The 18007-nt window shown below is 42.9% G+C and overlaps 1 protein-coding gene and 2 non-coding genes across 3 annotated transcripts in view; 1 reads left to right on the top strand and 2 right to left on the bottom strand.

Moving 5' to 3' along the window:
* LOC126335960 (uncharacterized) overlaps nt 1–18007 on the top strand; it is a 1093560-nt gene that overhangs the window by 748682 nt on the left and 326871 nt on the right. Inside the window, exon 9 of the mRNA XM_049999436.1 lies at nt 6387–6594. Within this exon, the coding sequence (XP_049855393.1) occupies nt 6387–6594 (208 nt within the window). The remainder of the gene's footprint in view (nt 1–6386; nt 6595–18007) is intronic.
* Nucleotides 6884–6958, bottom strand: Trnas-cga (transfer RNA serine (anticodon CGA)). The gene has a single exon. It is a non-coding gene; the product is annotated as a tRNA-Ser (tRNA).
* Nucleotides 7924–7998, bottom strand: Trnat-cgu (transfer RNA threonine (anticodon CGU)). The gene has a single exon. It is a non-coding gene; the product is annotated as a tRNA-Thr (tRNA).

The following is an 18007-nucleotide window of genomic DNA, read 5'->3' on the forward strand; positions in this document are numbered from 1 at the left end:
TGGTCATGGCAAAGAAAACCAAGGAACAGGCAAAGACAAGGTAAACAAAACATTTTACTTGATCTCCCCGGGGTAATCGGACCTGCGAAAAACGTTACTATTATTCTAAAGTCATGGAAATGCCTCATCTCTGACCCAATGATTCAACTTATTGTAGAAAATACAAACAAATTTATTCATACAATACTAGATATCTATTCTCATGAAGGGACGCTCAAGAGAGAGACACAGTAGAAATGAAAGCCTTATTAGAGCTGCTTTATCTCGCTTGGGTGTACCAAGCGAATCGTCTGAATCTCGACGACTTATGGCAGATGGCTGACTTCCTAACCGTCATGAGTATAAAAAATATTTCAGTTTTTAATGCGATCTATTCGTTTCGATGAAGTGGAAACAAGAGGAGAACGAAGGAAAACTGACCGCCTAGCTCCTATAAGAATCATTTTTGAAGAATTCGTTGTGAACTGCCATAAATGCTATTCACTTGGTGAGAATGTCACAATCGATGAAAAACTCTAGGCTTTTCGAAGTAGAAGCGGTTTCATGCAATATATGTCAAAAAAACAAGCAAATAAGGCATAAATTTATGCTTTGGTCCACTCTCAGCTGTATTATAATATGTAAGATCCATTTAGTGTACGCAAAAAACAATCCGACCCTGTGAAACGGTTAGCACCACCCATTTTCTACAGTGGGAGAAATATCACGACCGATAATTGGTTTATGGATTGCGAGTTGGTAAAGGAACTAGCATCAAAAAAATTTCATACGTTGGCACGTTACTTAAAAATAAGCCTCAGATTTCTCCAAAATTCACAGCGTCCAGAAAGCGAGAGCCCCACTCAAGTCTGTCTGATTTTCGCAAAGAGACAACACTTGTTTCATAAGTGCCACAAAACTACAAGAGCGTTTTGTTGATATCCAGCCTTCGCAACGATAGCAAAATGGATGAAGGAACAGATGATCTAAAGAAACCAGAAATTATAACTTTTTACAGTCACACAAAAGGAGGCGTTGACACTGTCGACAAACTTTGTGGGTTTTTCAACGTTGCGAGAAGTACAAAGCGACGACCTATGGCGGTGTTTCTTTCGATTATAAACGTTACTGCCATAAATTCATTTATGATATGGAAAGGAAATACCAGCAATAATGTCAAGAGGAGAAAGTGTTTCAGATATCTTTCAATGAACTTGTGCAGGGACATGTAAAAAGGAGAAGTACTAAAGTAACTGGAGACCTCCGTACAAAATTTTTAAATGTGTCGCACACAGAAGATGAACACCAACAGCAACAAGGAAGAGGAGAAGATCAACCTCAGGAGCCTCTGAAGAAAAGATGTAGGCCATGTTCAGTTGGTAATAAAACGAGAATCACCCGTTTCATATGTGAAATATATGGATAGTTCATTTGTTTACAGCATTCAAAAAATGTATGCATTAATTGTATTTCAACTTCTAAATAACTTTAGTACAATGAGAAACCAAATTTCACTCGTAATCCTGTATAAATTCCTACACGGAAAGTATCGGTATCTCGAAATGGTGTGGAAAGAAAATGTGTGTTTAAAAAATAACTTTATTTTTAAATAAATTTTTTGCCTTGCTTTTGTTTGTATAAGCCATGAATAATACCTAATATTACTTTCATGATAAAAATTTAATGCTTAAAAAGATGTAAAGTTTGTTAACAACAAGTGGTATCTGCGAGATACGCGCGATGGCACTTTTACGACCAAAAGACGCGCCTATCGGAAGGTCAACTTGAATAATTGTGTTACAGTGAGCTCGGTATGCTGAAAGAAATAGTCTGTGTGATCATCGTCCCAAAATCCACTGGCCCTCCACAACACTGCGTTCCGCAGCACTGCTTGGAGAACATCGGGGCAAAAAGACTAAAACGGCGGTCAGTGTGCACAGCTCGGAATAAAGGCATCTACTAGATTTTCAACCGACCAGAGTCCCGTGCGGATTCACCAGATTTTGGACAGCTGCATAAAGAAAGCCATCAATATTAGGCCTAACGATGACCTCGTAAACAGAAATGATGACAATTGAACTACGCTTCGGAGGCGCTACTGGACACAGCACGCTGCGAGGGCTCCCAGCCGAGAGTTTTTCACCGCATGCGAGGTGTCACCTAACGGACCATGCCGGAATTCGAATGCGGTAGATCCTCTCTCTCTCTCTCTCTCTCTCTCTCTCTCTCTCTCTCTCTCTCTCCCCTCCCCACCTCAATCCCAGTCGGATTCGCACTCGGTTGATCCCACCCCTACACTCTCACCCGGCATGCCGCGAGGGGCGGGGCTCACCAGTCCCTCAGCATCGCCTGTGTACCTGTTTCGACAGCTCGCACGAGATGCTAGGAGTGACACTCATCGAGACATCGCACACCAATTTGATGGTCTCACCAGCCAAGAAATCAAACACTTTTTTATTGATTACATCTGTTTGTCCTCCTGTAGCTGATCACGGGGTTATTTTTAGTGATTTAATGAGCTCTCTTTTCCGGGCTGTTACCCCGTGACCTTTCGGTGGGTTGTTAAAAACAACGCCTCGTCCTCGTCTCCTGAAAGCGGGTTTGTAGCTTTTCCGAATGTCCTATATACGACATGGTTCCCTACTGACTAAGTAAAATTCAATTTCCGCTTATTGCCGTGCATAGCGGAGACGTTACACGTTTTGAAAACTCTAGCGCAATTGGCGGTTGGCGGTTGCTGTCTTCCGCTGTTAGTATCATCCTGTGGTGGAGGACAGGTACACACCTTCTTCACCACCGGAACCCAGATACCATTCAGTTTCACACACTCCTCGTTCCGCTTAAAATTATTGAGGTCTACAGTCTCTCTATATAGCTTTTCATAGTATCCGTTTGTGGCTGGCAGTAAATCAGTCTTTTCATATGGAATCCGGTAGTCTCATGGTTGCATTGCATGTTCTGCAACACCTGACCTGTCAGCTTCCGCCTTTCTGCTGATGTTGTTATTTTCTTCCAAACGATTTTCGACCCGTCTTTGAATAGTACCCAGTCAAAGGGAAGCGTAGCAATCTTCCACCACGGGGTGATAATAGCAGACCACAGCAGCCGACGACAACTTGAAGTTTACAAAACGTGTGACGTCACAGCTAAGCAAGGAAGAACGCGAAACGGAATTTGATTTAGTCATAGTGAGACAGCGTGTGTATAGGAGGACCTTTGAAAAAGTTACAAGTTCCTCCTCCGCTCCCACCCCCTACCTTGAATATGGCCCAAGCAGATGGGTGCGAAACGAGGGATTTCAAGAAGATTTCGTCGGATCACAGCATAATAGCCCGCAATATTTTAATAAGTTTGACATTTCTTGGCGTGACAGTTAACATTTTACAGTTAGTGAAAACTGCAAGATTACGTGAAAGGTCTCCTTTCACATTCTTTCCAGTTTCCTAGCCGGCCACTGTGGCCGAGCGGTTCTAGGCGCTTCAGTCTGGAACCGCGCTGTTGCTGCGGTCGCAGGTTCGAATCCTGCCTCGGGCATTGATGTGTGTGCTGTCCTTAGGTTAGTTAGGTTTCAGTAGTTCTAAGTCTAGGGGACTGATGACCTCAGATGTCAAGTCCCATAGTGCTCAGAGCCATTTGAACCTGTTGGACCGGTTTCCTAATCTTCATGCTCGTCGACAACAGAAACCTCTGTAGTACTCTCCCAGAAGTTCAGTAGCTTGTCACAACAGCACCCTGCAACTAAATGTACGATTATTTCAATTTGCCACACCGATTTCGGATGTCCTCATTATTTTCAAGGAACTATACACCTGTAGCGACTCTGAAAGCGCAGTAACAGTTTGTAATGATGGTGTAACATCCGCGTCTGTTGCACTTTCTTTCGTGTAGACCTTACTTAGTGCAGTACACAGAACACAAGGATTGAGTACTGCTGATTTAAACACGGTGTCTGTAATGTCATCGTGACCTACTGGTGCAGTTTAATGTGCAGCACGCTAGCTTGCGAGAGGGGCCAGGTCAGCAAGATCCAAACCGAGTCCGCGCTGCTGAGTTACGACCGTTGTTCCGGTACGCAGGCCAGCGTGGTTTTAGGTGCTTTCCCTCACTCGTTTAGACAAATGCGGGGCAAGTCCACAATCTCCACCTCCGAAAATACGATACAAAAGAGCTAAAGAAAGATAAAGCACAGAAGAAAGGCTTCAAGATTTGTATACATATTGCGCGCAAGACACTCCTCAGCTATACTGACGACTTAGAAGTTTCGAAGGTCAGCCAGCCACGACGTTTAAACAGATTAATTTGCCAAACCATCGAAAAGGAGTGGGCACCGTATGGCTGGATAAATGCTAGTAGAGAGAGAGAAGGAGAGAGAGAGAGAGAACTGAACTCCTTCTGTGGCAGTACACCGTCATTATAGAGCATGCCCGCCTGTGAATGTAGGTCAGCTGCCTCACCGGACCCTGGTGCGACCGGCTAAACAAACGGCGCATCCACAACTGGAAACAAATGGTCATCAGCCCATGAGGGCATACGCTGTTGCATATGACTTAACAGTCAGTGTAGAGCTTATTTTTCACTTGAATTTCTGACTGCAGAAACAACAGTAGTCCACTTTTTGCCCATACTGAGTTAAGAGTTGGATTCCATACGTTGAAGCTCTCTCCATCGAATGAATGGAAGAAATTAGATGCAAAGTAATGGGTGAGAGGAGTAACGACACTTGTCGAAGACTAGCGCTATTTCTGCAATCGACGTTGGCAAGTCTGTTCCCTAATATTACCTCAGTATTGCCGTCATTATGCATTGTTAAAAACCATCGATTATATATGTGTAGATGTTGGTAGTAAGAACTTAAAGATAAAAAAGGGTGTAAAGAATATCGAGAACAAAACCAAATCATAAAAACATCACGAATAAATGTTTTGGACTACAAAAATTACAGTTCCAAGTCGATTTCCAATGAAAATATTGGTGAAAATGTTCTGATAATGAAGCTTATGTATCATTAAAGTTGTAATATAACGTTTTATTTTGTTACTTAATGCAGAGGTAAAAGATGAAACTTTCAAATTCCTAATACATGATTTCAAATGATGGACGCGATTCTTATATTCAAGGATGTATTTCTGTACATGATATTCCTTGATAAGCCGCCCGCTGTGGCAGAGCGGTTCTAGGCTACTTAGTCCGGAACCGCGCTGCTGCTACAGTCGCAGGTTCGAATCCTGCCTCGGGCATGGATGTGTGTGATGTCCTTAGGTTAGTTAGGTTTAAGTAGTTCTAAGTTCTAGGGGACTGATGACCATAGATGTTAAGTCCCATAGTGCTCAGAGCCATTTGAACCATTTTTAGGGTAAGCATTCTACTTGCTTATGGAAAATCCTCTGCTGCTGAAAAGGGTAACAATTCATCAGCAAATCAAATCAGCGGTGCAGAAATAATTACGAATTATTGACAGGTAAATTTTTATCCCCAAAATTATATTTACTATAACACGGGAGAACAGCATTATTTAAACTGGCAACTAAATGTCAAGATGATGGACAAGCAATGCAAAATTCTACACCACAAAGCAATTAACATTAAGTATGAATTTAATCTGAATATCTTCAAAGAACAGTTTTAATTTGCATCTGGTCGCCCGCAAGACAACACACGAACTCAAAAATTGGTCTTTTATTTCCCTGAAGAGCATCTATCCTCCAATAGGCCACTCTGCTCTTTAGTAGACACTAAAGATCCTGGCAGAGAATAAGAAACATGGAGACAAGCAGTACTTCAAAAAATTTGTCATTTATTGGGTGTGTGTTGCAAATTAATGTTCAGAACGTATGATCTAACCTTAAAATAATAGCTTTTGCAGGAACAAACAATGAACCTCGTTTCCCTAACATAACATGTAACCTGACAAAAATAAACAGATGAGCAACGTAGAATAATTTTTGGGAAAAGCAATTTGTTTAAAAAATAACACATGATGAATAACTTACAGGACTAAAATCATCTAATAATCTAATCATAATATCACTGAAAATAATGTCTGGATATAATGAGAATCTGTATCATACAGAGTGAAATTTAATTAACAAAGTAAAAAGAAGAAACAGACAAAAAAACATAATTTTCGTTTTTCTCAAAACAAGCAGCTTTGAACTAGTTAGTGTTGTTACTACAGTCAGAGATTCACTTGCATAAGAACCTTTGCATTTGAATGGCCAACTGAAATGTTGCGGCCTGTTAATCGAACTATTTCTGAGCATCTTCTGTTGGTGTTTTGTAGCGCTTTTCTGCCCCACTATAAAAAAAATACCCATTCTGACACTATTCCCGGACGTCGCTTAGTTTTTTAATGGCGTCGATGTTGACCAAATGTTGTTCACGTCAGTGGTTGTTACTTGTCACGGCAGATCCTGATCGACTTCGAGCCGGCGCCGGTGGAGCGTCGGCCGCGGAAGCGCCTGCTGCAGAAGACGCTGTCGGAGGGCGAGATGCTGCGCGTGGGCGTAGGCCCCGTGGGTGGGGGCGGGGGAAGCACAGGCGCCACGCCCCCCGCCAGGCTGCCCCCCGACGAGCCGCTGGAGAAGCAGAAGCGCGCATTCGCCTCCACGCCTGCCGGTACGTCACCAGCGCGCTTCTTCTATACGAAGGCCACACGACAGTGGGTCACATGCAGCGCACGGCGCTACTGCTACAAGTGTTTCGGATTTTCTTGTTTGTGTTTGGATAACGGTTGCACTTGAGGAAGCAGTCGATCTTGCACTGCCTGTAGATCGTCAGACTTTATGTGTACGCTATCAGATAAACCCCTTACTTAATGCAGAATTGACCGCTAGATGTCGCCAGAGGCAGACCCACCCATATAAAAGGAGGCAAAGAGTGAAACTTCCTGGCAGATTAAAACTGTGTGCCCGACCGAGACTCGAACTCGGGACCTTTGCCTTTCGCGGGCAATTGCTCTACCAACTGAGCTACCGAAGCACGACTCACGCCCGGTACTCAGAGCTTTACATCTGCCAGTATCTCGTCTCCTACCTTCCAAACTTTACAGAAGCTCTCCTGCGAACCTTGCAGAAGTAGCACACACGAGATACTGGCAGATGTAAAGCTGTGAGTACCGGGAGTGAGTCGTGCTTCGGTAGCTCAGTTGGTAGAGCACTTGCCCGCGAAAGGCAAGGGTCCCGAGTTCGAGTCTCGGTCGGGCACACAGTTTTAATCTGCCAGGAAGTTTCATATCAGCGCACACTCCGCTGCAGAGTGAAAATCTCATTCTGAGGCGAAGAGTGTTGCGTTGTGAGCAGAAGCGTCGCTCATACATACCAGAAGTGGAACTTTTCGGCAAACCAATTCAGTGGACCATGTCGGTCAAATACCTAGGCATGATTCTCAACACTCGACTCACGTGCCAGAGGCTCGTCCAAGAACTTCGTAGCAAGATGTCACAGCGACTAGGGGCATTATACCCCCACTTAAAGAAAGGCCTGTGCTCTCCGTCCGTTGTGGTCTCACGATCATTCTGCGACTCAGATGGATGTCTGGGGTAATGCAGCGAATTCCCATATTAACTGGCTGCAAACTCTCCAGAATAAGACATTACGAAGAATTTCTCCTGTGCGTTGCAAGTCTTCATCGTGCCACCTTCACGATGGCACTGGCAAACTGGAGGTCATTGACCAATTTAAAAAGATTGCCCAGTCTTTCTACAGACAGACGTGTGCGTCCTCTAACCCACTGATTCCCCCTTAGGTAGGCCTAAGGATCCTCTACATCATAAGAAATGTCCAGTTCTCTCTCTCAACAGGTTGTAAGGCGCAATAGGAGGTAGCTCTGGCGCAGCACCTACACACCGAATCGAATGGCAAACAAAATAACGAGATTAGAATTATATTAATACAGTCAGCTGCGCACGGGCGTTGATATAGATCAACGGGGACAGGTGAAAATGTGTGCCCCGGCCGGGACTCGAACCCGGGATCTCCTGCTTACGTGGCAGACGCTCTATCCATCTCAGCCACCGAGGGCACAGATGATACTGCGACTGCAGGGACTATCCCGTAGTGTCCCACCCCAACACACTCATTACTCGTGGAAGACATTCTTCCAAGTCCTGTAAGAGTTCGGGGAATATGTGTGCATCCGCACAGAAGAAGGAGGTCATGGCCGGTATCGCCAGAACTATATACTTATAAAATAACGAGATGTCCTTACACACTTACAGTGATCAGCCAGAACATTATGACCAACTACCTAATACCCAGTATGTCCACCTATGGCAGGCGCGTCGTGGCATAGAAGCAGTGAGGGCCTTGGAGGGTCGCTTGATGAAGGTGGCGCCACATTTGCACACACACACACACACACACACACACACACACAAGTAACCTAATTCCCGTAAATTCCGGGAACAGGGACGCTGAATCACATCCCAGATATGTTCGATCGGGTTAAAATCTGACGACTTGGGGGGCCAGCACATCAACTGGAACTCACCACTGTGTTCCTCGAACCACTCCATCACACTCCTGGCCATGTGACACTGCGCATTATTTTGCTGAAAAATGCCCGCTGCCGTCGGGAAGCATAATCTTGATGAAGGGGTGTACGTGGTGTGCAACCAGTGTACGATACTCCTTGGCCGTCATGGTGCCTTGCAGAACCTCCTCTGGATTGGTGGATGCCCACATGAATACTCGCCAGTGCATAATGGAGCCGCCGCCAGCTTTTCTCTGTCCTGCAGTATAGGTGTCATGAACTTGTTCGCCTGCAAGACGACGGATTTGCGCCGTCCTGTCGGCATGATGAAGAAGGTATGGGGATTCATCAGACCACGCAACCCTCTGCCACTGCGCTGATGGTAACGTGTCCATTTCAGTTGTAGTTGCTGATGTCGTCGTGTTAACATTGGCACATGTATGGATCGTCAGCTGTGATGGCCATCGTTAGGAGTGTACAGTTCACTGGGCGTTCGGCCACACTTGTACTCTCGCTAGCATTAGGGTCTGATGTTAGTTCCACATCAGTTCGCCGTCTATCCTGTTTTACCAGTCTGCCCAGCCTATGACGTCCGACATCTATAATGAGGTGACAAAAAATAAAAACACCTACAGCCGTCCTTATGACTTAATTTTATTTTGTCGCTACTAGTTTCGACGCTTCATTACGCCATCTTCAGGCATGTATGCATAAAACATTAAAGATAGCATTATCAACTTACCGGTCAATTTACAAAGAAACAGATTAAAATACAATGAGAGCAAAGACAAGACTCCACAAATGAATTCACACCCAACATTTGACAGAAATAACCGATACATCCACAGTCACATATATAAAATGTACCATCACGAATTTCCACTCAGTACATTGAAAAATTATACTATCTATTAAAACTTCTTTAAATACTATTCACGATTTTTACTTGGCAGTCGGGCATGCATTATCTGCAAAACGTTGAAATAACTTACTGTAAGACAAAATAACTGTAAAAGGTAATGAATGGAAGGAAACAATAACTCACAAATAAGTAAAAAGAAGGAACATGACCTATGTGTCGTGTCGAAGTATGAAATGCTTATGTGTACGTAGATGAGGAGCATACTCTGTCATATCTATAAAATGAGCGTCCGAGAAGTGGTATAAGCCGAATTTAGAATCCACATACAAGGAACGTATGAAAGACACCTACAAGGATACTATTCATGATGGAAACATTCATATGCGAATGCATCATATATCGTGTATTGCCATGAAACAATCACAAACAGGGATATTAAGTAGCTCGCAAGGATGCAGTAACTGATTACATGTTACGGATTCTTAAACTGTTCTAGGCTCCTTATCAGCACAAAATCAACAAGACTGTCCCTTCCTGTCTCATTAGGCAGCGCCACTACCTCACTTGGGAGCCGGCTTTAGGGCTCCAAAGAGATACCCAAAGAGCTTCGTCTGCCTTTTCGTTTAACTTTTGTTTTTATTTACGAATGTAATTTTGATCTTCCAAGCAAGTAGGCGATAGCTTGATATTTAGAGATACTTATTCCAGAATCTTAAGTAAGTTTAATGTACTGTTCTTAAAATATTAATGTTAGGAAGCATTTTGGAGCGGATACTACGAATGTATCAGCCAACCACATTGATTCCGGCGATCTGCTACAGGTACCTCACACCACTTATTACGTCATATTCACAGTGCTCCAGCCTGTACTCTGAGGAAAGAATCTGGTAGCTACGTGTAATGGCTACTAAATCCAGGAATGTCACTGTCTCATCTCCCAGCAGGATAAATGCCTCAGCACCTGTGGTGATTACCTTTGAATGGAAAAATTCCAGTGCCCCGTTGTGACGAGTGTTCGGTTTTCATCTGACTGCCCCTCATTGTGCTTGGCAGCCTCCACACTGTACCGGTTGGTGTAATCTGTAGCCTCTGCGCAGTAATGGTTGCTGTAAGGAATATGCTTGTTGTTGGAGCACAGAATAACGCCTGCTGCTAACGGCACCTACATCGCAGAGGAGAAATGTTCATCTCTAAAGTGAATTAACATTAGAAAGGAAGGTCGCGACAGGCCGACACGAAGAAAAAAGCTGATTCTCAATTCAAATAAGGACAGTTTATTTAACGATGTACTTAAAACATTGGCATATGAAACGCAAAATGGTTCAAATGGCTCTGAGCACTATGGCACTTAACATCTGTGGTCATCAGTCCCCTAGTACTTCGAACTACTTAAACCTAACTAACCTAAGGACATCACACACATCCATGCCCGAGGCAGGATTCGAACCTGCGACGTAGCGGTCACGTGGTTCGAGACTGAAGCGCCTAGAACCGCACGGCCACGCTGGTCGGCTATGAAACACAACTTTCAACAAAAACCTGTAGTGTCAATAGTGACATAAAACATTGCTTGAATTATGCGAAGTCTGTGCGACTTGGTTTAATGGTTCAAATGGCTCTGAGCACTATGGGACTCAACTGCTGTGGTCATTAGTCCCCTAGAACTTAGAACTACTTAAACCTAACTAACCTAATGACATCACACACATCCATGCCCGAGGCAGGATTCGAACCTGCGACCGTAGCAGTCGCACGGTTCCGGACTGCGCGCCTAGAACCGCGAAACCACCGCGGCCGGCGACTTGGTTTAGATCAAGTCCCACGGACGGCATCTCAGCACTCATACATAAAATATTACCAGTAAAATTCTAAAAGTGGTCACCATATTCTCAGACTGCACAGGGAACACATTTTTACACTCTGGAGCTTGGAAAGTGATACAACCTGTTATACTAAAAGCCTTTGTTCCTGGCCGCAGGAGGTTAACTTTGGCCAATCAGCGGGTAGTGTTCCTTCGGTCAGTCTTTCCTTGAATTTATTTCTCAAATATAAAATTTTAATTGAATGTAACATCTTGTACTGTCTACAATTTAAACCCATATTGAGTATTAATCGACCGTGACGGTTTCAAAAATTTGAAAAGGTTTTTCAGAAATCGGTATCATTCACAAAATTTTGTTGACTTACTTAAGTTATTTAATGGAGCATTATTTCTCGCGGCACAAGCTTCAGCAGCAGGCTAGAATGCCAATAGAAAGAAAAACGTTTATCAAAAGAACACTTAGATATTAAAATTGTTTTGTACAGTGTTAATACGAGCTGTGGCAAATGAAAAGGGTAACCTAACAGCAAGGAATATTCAATTGCTTTGTTGGTCTGCTGTTCATATAAACATATTTGAAACATCACTTACTTTCCAGAATGAGATTTTCACTCTGCAGCGGAGTGTGCGCTGATATGAAACTTCCTAGCAGATTAAAACTGTGCCCGACCAAGACTCGAAATCGGGACCTTTGCCTTTCGCGGGCAATTGCTCTACCATCTGAGCTACCGAAGCACGACTCACGCCCGGTACTCACAGCTTTACTTCTGCCAGTATCCGTCTCCTACCTTCCAAACTTTACAGAAGCTCTCCTGCGAACCTTGCAGAACTAGCACTCCTGAAAGAAATGGCATTGCGGAGACATGGCTTAGCAGGAGAGCTTCTGTAAAGTTTGGAAGGTAGGAGACGGATACTGGCAGAAGTAAAGCTGTGAGTACCGGGCGTGAGTCGTGCTTCGGTAGCTCAGATGGTAGGGCACTTGCCCGCGAAAGGCAAAGGTCCCGAGTTCGAGTCTCGGTCGGGCACACAGTTTTAATCTGCCAGGAAGTTTCATAACTTACTTTATTCGTATGATATTGCTGTCTTCTTGTGGTGCTGTGTTCAGTTACCTCCATTTGCTACAATTCTTTCGATCTTGCTACTCGTTGTTCAGAAACTTCCGATGGACACTTAAAACCTGTCATCATAATAAACTCTACTCTGCAGTAGAAATACGATGATGGTCAAAACAAAACTGAACCGTCAATGTGTTGATCTAGGTGTTGAATGTCACTTGAAATGTATTCTACATATCTTGCTGTCGCATTTCTGATGTTCGTCTACGAAATATGTTACAATACGAGAGACTGCGGTAGTTTGGTGCTAATATCGACAGCATAAAGATTATTGTAAGGAACTACAGAACTACTGCTGCTGGGAAACATTTATATACGATAGATAAAAACGACAGTCTACGACCGCAAATAATACTTTTATTCGGTATCTGGTTTCAGTCGCAATCATCATCTTCAGATTAATCCATAAACGAATGCGCATATTTATCAATAAGAGCATTATGATACGGCATCAACACTAAAAGCAGTAGCATGACTCATATTTTTTGAGAGGGAACTTGGAAACATACCTGTGCCCCTGAAGCTAAGGAAAGAAGGAAACAAAATATGTAGCCATGACTGGCATCGTCACATGGTATAAAAACATGATGAAGGAGGCTCGAAATTCAGCATGATCTTCAGTGCGAAATTCTTTTCATAGTTTCATCAGTGAAACTCTGTCTCGAAATCAGGTAGAAAATCCAAGGGGATTCTGGTCGTATGTTAAGGACACTAGTTCCAAGATTAAATCAATACATTCACTGCACAATAGCTATGGTAATTGTACTGATAAGAATGCCACTAAAACAGAGCTGCTAAACACAGTTTTTCGAAATTCCTTCACCAGAGAAGACGTAATAAACAATCCAGAACTCGAATCAAGAATAACTGGCAACGTAACTTATAAGTAGATATCCTCTGCGTAGCGGAGCAGCTTAAATCGCTTAATAAAGACAAGGCCTGCGGTTCAGATTGTATACCAATTAGGTTGTCTTCAGAGGCGTGGCTCCATACCACGCGATCATGTACAACCGCTCGTTAGTTGAAAAATTCGTATCTGCAGACTGGAGAGTTACACAGGTGTCGTTAATGCTCAAGAAAGGAATTAGGAGCAATCCGCTGAGTTACAGACCCTTATTGCTAACATCCATTTACAATGGGAGTTTGAAACGTATACAGTGTTCGGACATTATGAGTTATTTCGGAGAAAACGATTGATTGACAAATATCCAACACGGGTTCATAAAACATCGTTCTTGTGAATTTCAAAGAAGGGCAGTTCAATTTGTATTATAGCGAAAAGGGGGGGGGGGGGAGGGGGAGTGTCACTGATATGATTCGCGAGTTGAGGTGGCAGTCATTAAAACAAAGGCGTTTATTGTTTCGGCAAGATCTGTTCACGAAATTTTAGTCTCCAAGTTTCTCCTTCGAATGCGAAAATATCTTGTTCACACCCACCTACGCAGGGTGAAATGATCACCGTAATAAAATAAGAAAAATCAGAGCTCGCGTTGAAAGCTTTAAATATTCGTTTTGCCCACACTATTCTAAATTGGTTCCAAAATAGGACGGTAGAGAAATAGCTTGAAGGCGGTTCGAGGAACCCTCTGCTAGACAGTTGTGAACTGCAGAGTAATCATGTAGATGTAGAATTATGATACTCACGCCCCGCAATGCAGAACCGTCGTTAGCAGGCTGTGTTTATAGCCGCTGTACAAACAGCTTGGACGCTAGGTGTCGTTGACCATTAGCACTGTTTTCAATGGTGCGCTACGAAGTCAGGGACATTGTCTTTAACATTCTGTGTGAAACAAAATAGGACAAGTTAAAATTCAATTAAAGGCAAGTTAGTGCTTGGTTGCTTGATTTGGCTGGAGGGGAGCAAACAGCGAGGTCATCGGTCCAATCGCATTAGGAAAGGAGGGGAAGAATGTCGGCCGTGTCCTTTCAAAGGAACAGTCCAGGCATTTGCCTCTAGCGATTTAGGGAAATCACGGAAAACCTAGATCAGAGTGGCTGGACTCGGGTTGAACCGTCGTCCTCGCGAATGCGAGTTCGAATCCTGCACCACCTCGCTCGGTCAAGTTGAAACGTTCCCTTAGAAAAATTACAAATGACTATGCTTAAACTGACACACAATATTTTTAGCGCAAAAAATTTGACTTTCAATAATCCCTACAAAAGAATGGCACTGACTAACAATAACCTATACCTTTCATGAATCACTTACCTCACAAAAATCTTCGTTACTCGAACTACTGCATTACAGCGAGCGCCAATACTACCAGCTCAGTAAAAGATTCAAACTACTGAAGGCGCTAACTACTGTTAGGCATAGTTAGCAAATGAAAGATTTCGATAGAGAACAAACAATGTATTTACCTTAATAGTCATAATATACATAGCAGTTCATGACATCCAGTCTTACAAATTACAAAACTCCGCCATCTCTCTCCCCACGTCCACCACTGCTGGTGGCTCACCTCCAACTGCGCAACGCTACGCGCTGTTAGCATCCAGCTGCCGCTGCCCAACACTACAATGGCAGACAACAATGCAAACCAGCCACAGACTGCAGACGGCACAGCCAATGGTTTTCATACAGAGCGCTACGTGACGGCGGCGTTACCAATAAAAAAAACCTAAACAGCCTACTTACATAGCCCCAATGCTCCCCACAAAAAATTTTACAAATTGTTTTGGGCACTGGCCAATAATGATTTGATAAAATTTTTCATAATTACAATAACAAAGATATCAAATGCACACATTTATTGATACAATGTTGGTCAAAAGCTAAAATTTTCTCACAGTCCATAAAGACAGTCCTGATCGTTCATCACAGTAAAATTGCAGTGTTTTTCTCGAAGTCTGAGAAATAAAAGAAATTGCACTTGGAAGTAGTGGATTTCTAAGCAGTCTTGAAGAAGTAGTGTTGTCCTTCCAACGGAAAGACAGTGCTGACTCTTGACATGCAGACAGGTAATGGGCCACAGCAGAGTCAGTTGACGTTGAAGACTATCGGTAGGTAGGTCATCACAGAACAGACCCACTGTAGTCCTGGTAGAGATTACGGTATTGGTGGGCCACCAGAGGTGCAGACCCACTGCAGTCCTTGTAGAAATAATGGTATTGGTAGGCCATCGAAGGTGCGGACCCACTTCAGTCCTTGTAGAGATAATGGTACTGGTGAGCCATCAAAGGTGTAGACCCACTGTAGTCCTTGTAGAGATGGCTAGCAGCCATCCGTTGCGACTGTGCAAGTGCACGATAACCATCGAAGAGTCTTGTACTACGTAGCAAGTCCATAAACCACCACTTGTGCACTCACAAAGTTTTTGCAATTTTTCTTAGAACCAGCAATGCTGTTATCCAGTCCCTTGCTGAATTATTAACACACGTGCATACACTAACAGTCCTAACTTCTCACATATTGTCCATATACTATGACCAACAGAAACGTGTGCAGTGAAATGTAACTTACAAGTTACTTAACTTGATAAACTGGTGTCAATTACAATTTTATAACATGAGAATACAATAACAAAGGTACAAAATACATCATTAAAGAACATAACAATACAGATAACTTTTGCAGCAAAACAGGCTTTACAAAAAAATAGAAATAAACATATACATCAGTATTACAGGAATTATGACATAAGTAAATACATAAAAGATCAGAATAACTTTTGAAAGATCAACTTCACATGTGAGCATTAAAACAAAACAGAACAAATAATGGCTAAACATCTTTATGAAGTAAATAACATATTATTAATGCAAATTATATTTGAGGATAACAGTATTCCTCATCATAGTGAACGTAGCTTAGTATTAAAAGAGAAAAAATTCTATGAAACAGTACACAGAGACAGGAAGAAAACAAATACACAAGGGTACACAAACAAATAGCGGGATAACACAAAAGGAAAGGACAGGGTTTGTTTTCAGTGTAACATTTGGTACTGCAGTCCAACCCAAAACGTCATTCCATAGATCGTCCCTCTTATTTCAACATTTGCTTTAGCCAAAAAAAATCCTATCCAAGCATGCTTTCTGTATTTATATGTTCACATATTTCTTCCCTCATTATTTATTTTCCATCATCTTACCTCATCATTTATTTCCAAGAAAATCCTACCTCAACCTGTTGTCCCTGATGGACACACGTCCAGATCATCCGCTCTCAAAACTCCGCCAGCAGTGTTGGATGTGGGGAGAGTCCCCACATCCAACACTGCTGGAGGCTCACCTCCAACTGCAGTACGCGCTGTTAACAGCCAACTGCCCAACACTGCAATAGCAAATTCCAACAATGCAAACCAGCCACAGACTTCACACAACACAGCCAGTGATTTTCATACAGAGCGCTAGATGGCGTTACCAACATAAAAACCTAAACAGCCTACTTACAAAGCTAGTGCTTAAACGTGGGTCCCAAGTAATATATTAGTTCAAATTATAAATGCTAGCTCTTAAATGTGAAGTATACAGTACAGAATAAAGCCAACTGATATCAACAGCTCAAAGCCACAGGAACAACGGGCTTCCAGAAACAATGACAAGAAAACCTGGCCGGCGAAAGTCTAGGGAAGGAAAAAAAATGGACAGAGTCACAGCACTACGACATGCAAGAGCTACAACGACCTGTCATACAATAAAAAATAGACGTTCGATGTAAATTCGTTTCGTTCATTCAGACGTTTCGTGTGGTGGCGCTTCTTATTCCTGCAGATTTACATTTCTTCGAAAAGATTCGACAGGCGCAGTGTTTACATTTTGCATTTTGTAGTCTATGTTGGTTCCAGTACGCTTGTGTTCAGTCAGGTGTTGCGCTAATGCAATTTTGTTCTGTGTATGTTCCCTAAACCTAGTACTGAAAATTGTTCAAATGGCTCTGAGCACAATGGGACTTAACTTCTGAGGTCATCAGTCCCCTAGAACTTAGAACAACTTAAACCTAACTAACCTACGGACATCACACACATCCATGCCCTAGGCAGGATTCGAACCTGCGACCGTAGCGGTCGCGCGATTCCAGACTGTAGCGCCTAGAACCGCTCGGCCACTTAGGCCGGCTCCTAGTACTGAAATTGCTGCCTTTCTCTCCAGTATAAAATTTCCCACAATCACCTAAACGTATTTAATGGACGCCCGCATTTGATAGTTTATTACGTTTGTCACCATTCTTTTGCCAAAGCTGCAGTGTCAGGATATTATTTGTTTGTAAACAGCATCTGACGGTTTTTTTGTTTCTTGTTTTTTTGTTGTGTTGCTTCTATAGCTGTTGAGAAACATTTGTATAGAAAGTCATAGGGACAACATTTTTGTTACTTTTCGTTGTTTCCTGTGCTCGTGTGCTTTTTTTCTCTCTATTTTATTGTGTGGTCGAATGACAAAGCTTTCTGTGTACCCTTTTCGGTGGCTGTTTGTTTTAATATGTTTAGTTCTTTACATATTACTTTGCTGTCTAATGATATGCACTGGTTGCTGTGGCCAAGCGGTTCCAGGCGCTTCAGTGTGGAACCGCGCGACCGCTAGGCCGCAGGTTCGAATCCTGCCTCGGGCATGGATGTGTGTGATGTCCTTAGGTTAGTTAGGTCTAAGTTCTCGGGGACTGCTGACTTCAGATGTTAAGTCCCATAATGGTCATAGCCATTTGAACCACCTAATGATAAACAAATGAACCTGTAAATCATGGAAGAAAAAAATGCTTTTTTGTACTGCAGTTTTTGTATTGCACTGGGTGGCAGATTTGGCATGAATAATGTTATCTAT

This window comes from Schistocerca gregaria, chromosome 2 (genome assembly GCF_023897955.1).
Source record: "Schistocerca gregaria isolate iqSchGreg1 chromosome 2, iqSchGreg1.2, whole genome shotgun sequence".
Taxonomy (NCBI): domain Eukaryota; kingdom Metazoa; phylum Arthropoda; class Insecta; order Orthoptera; family Acrididae; genus Schistocerca; species Schistocerca gregaria.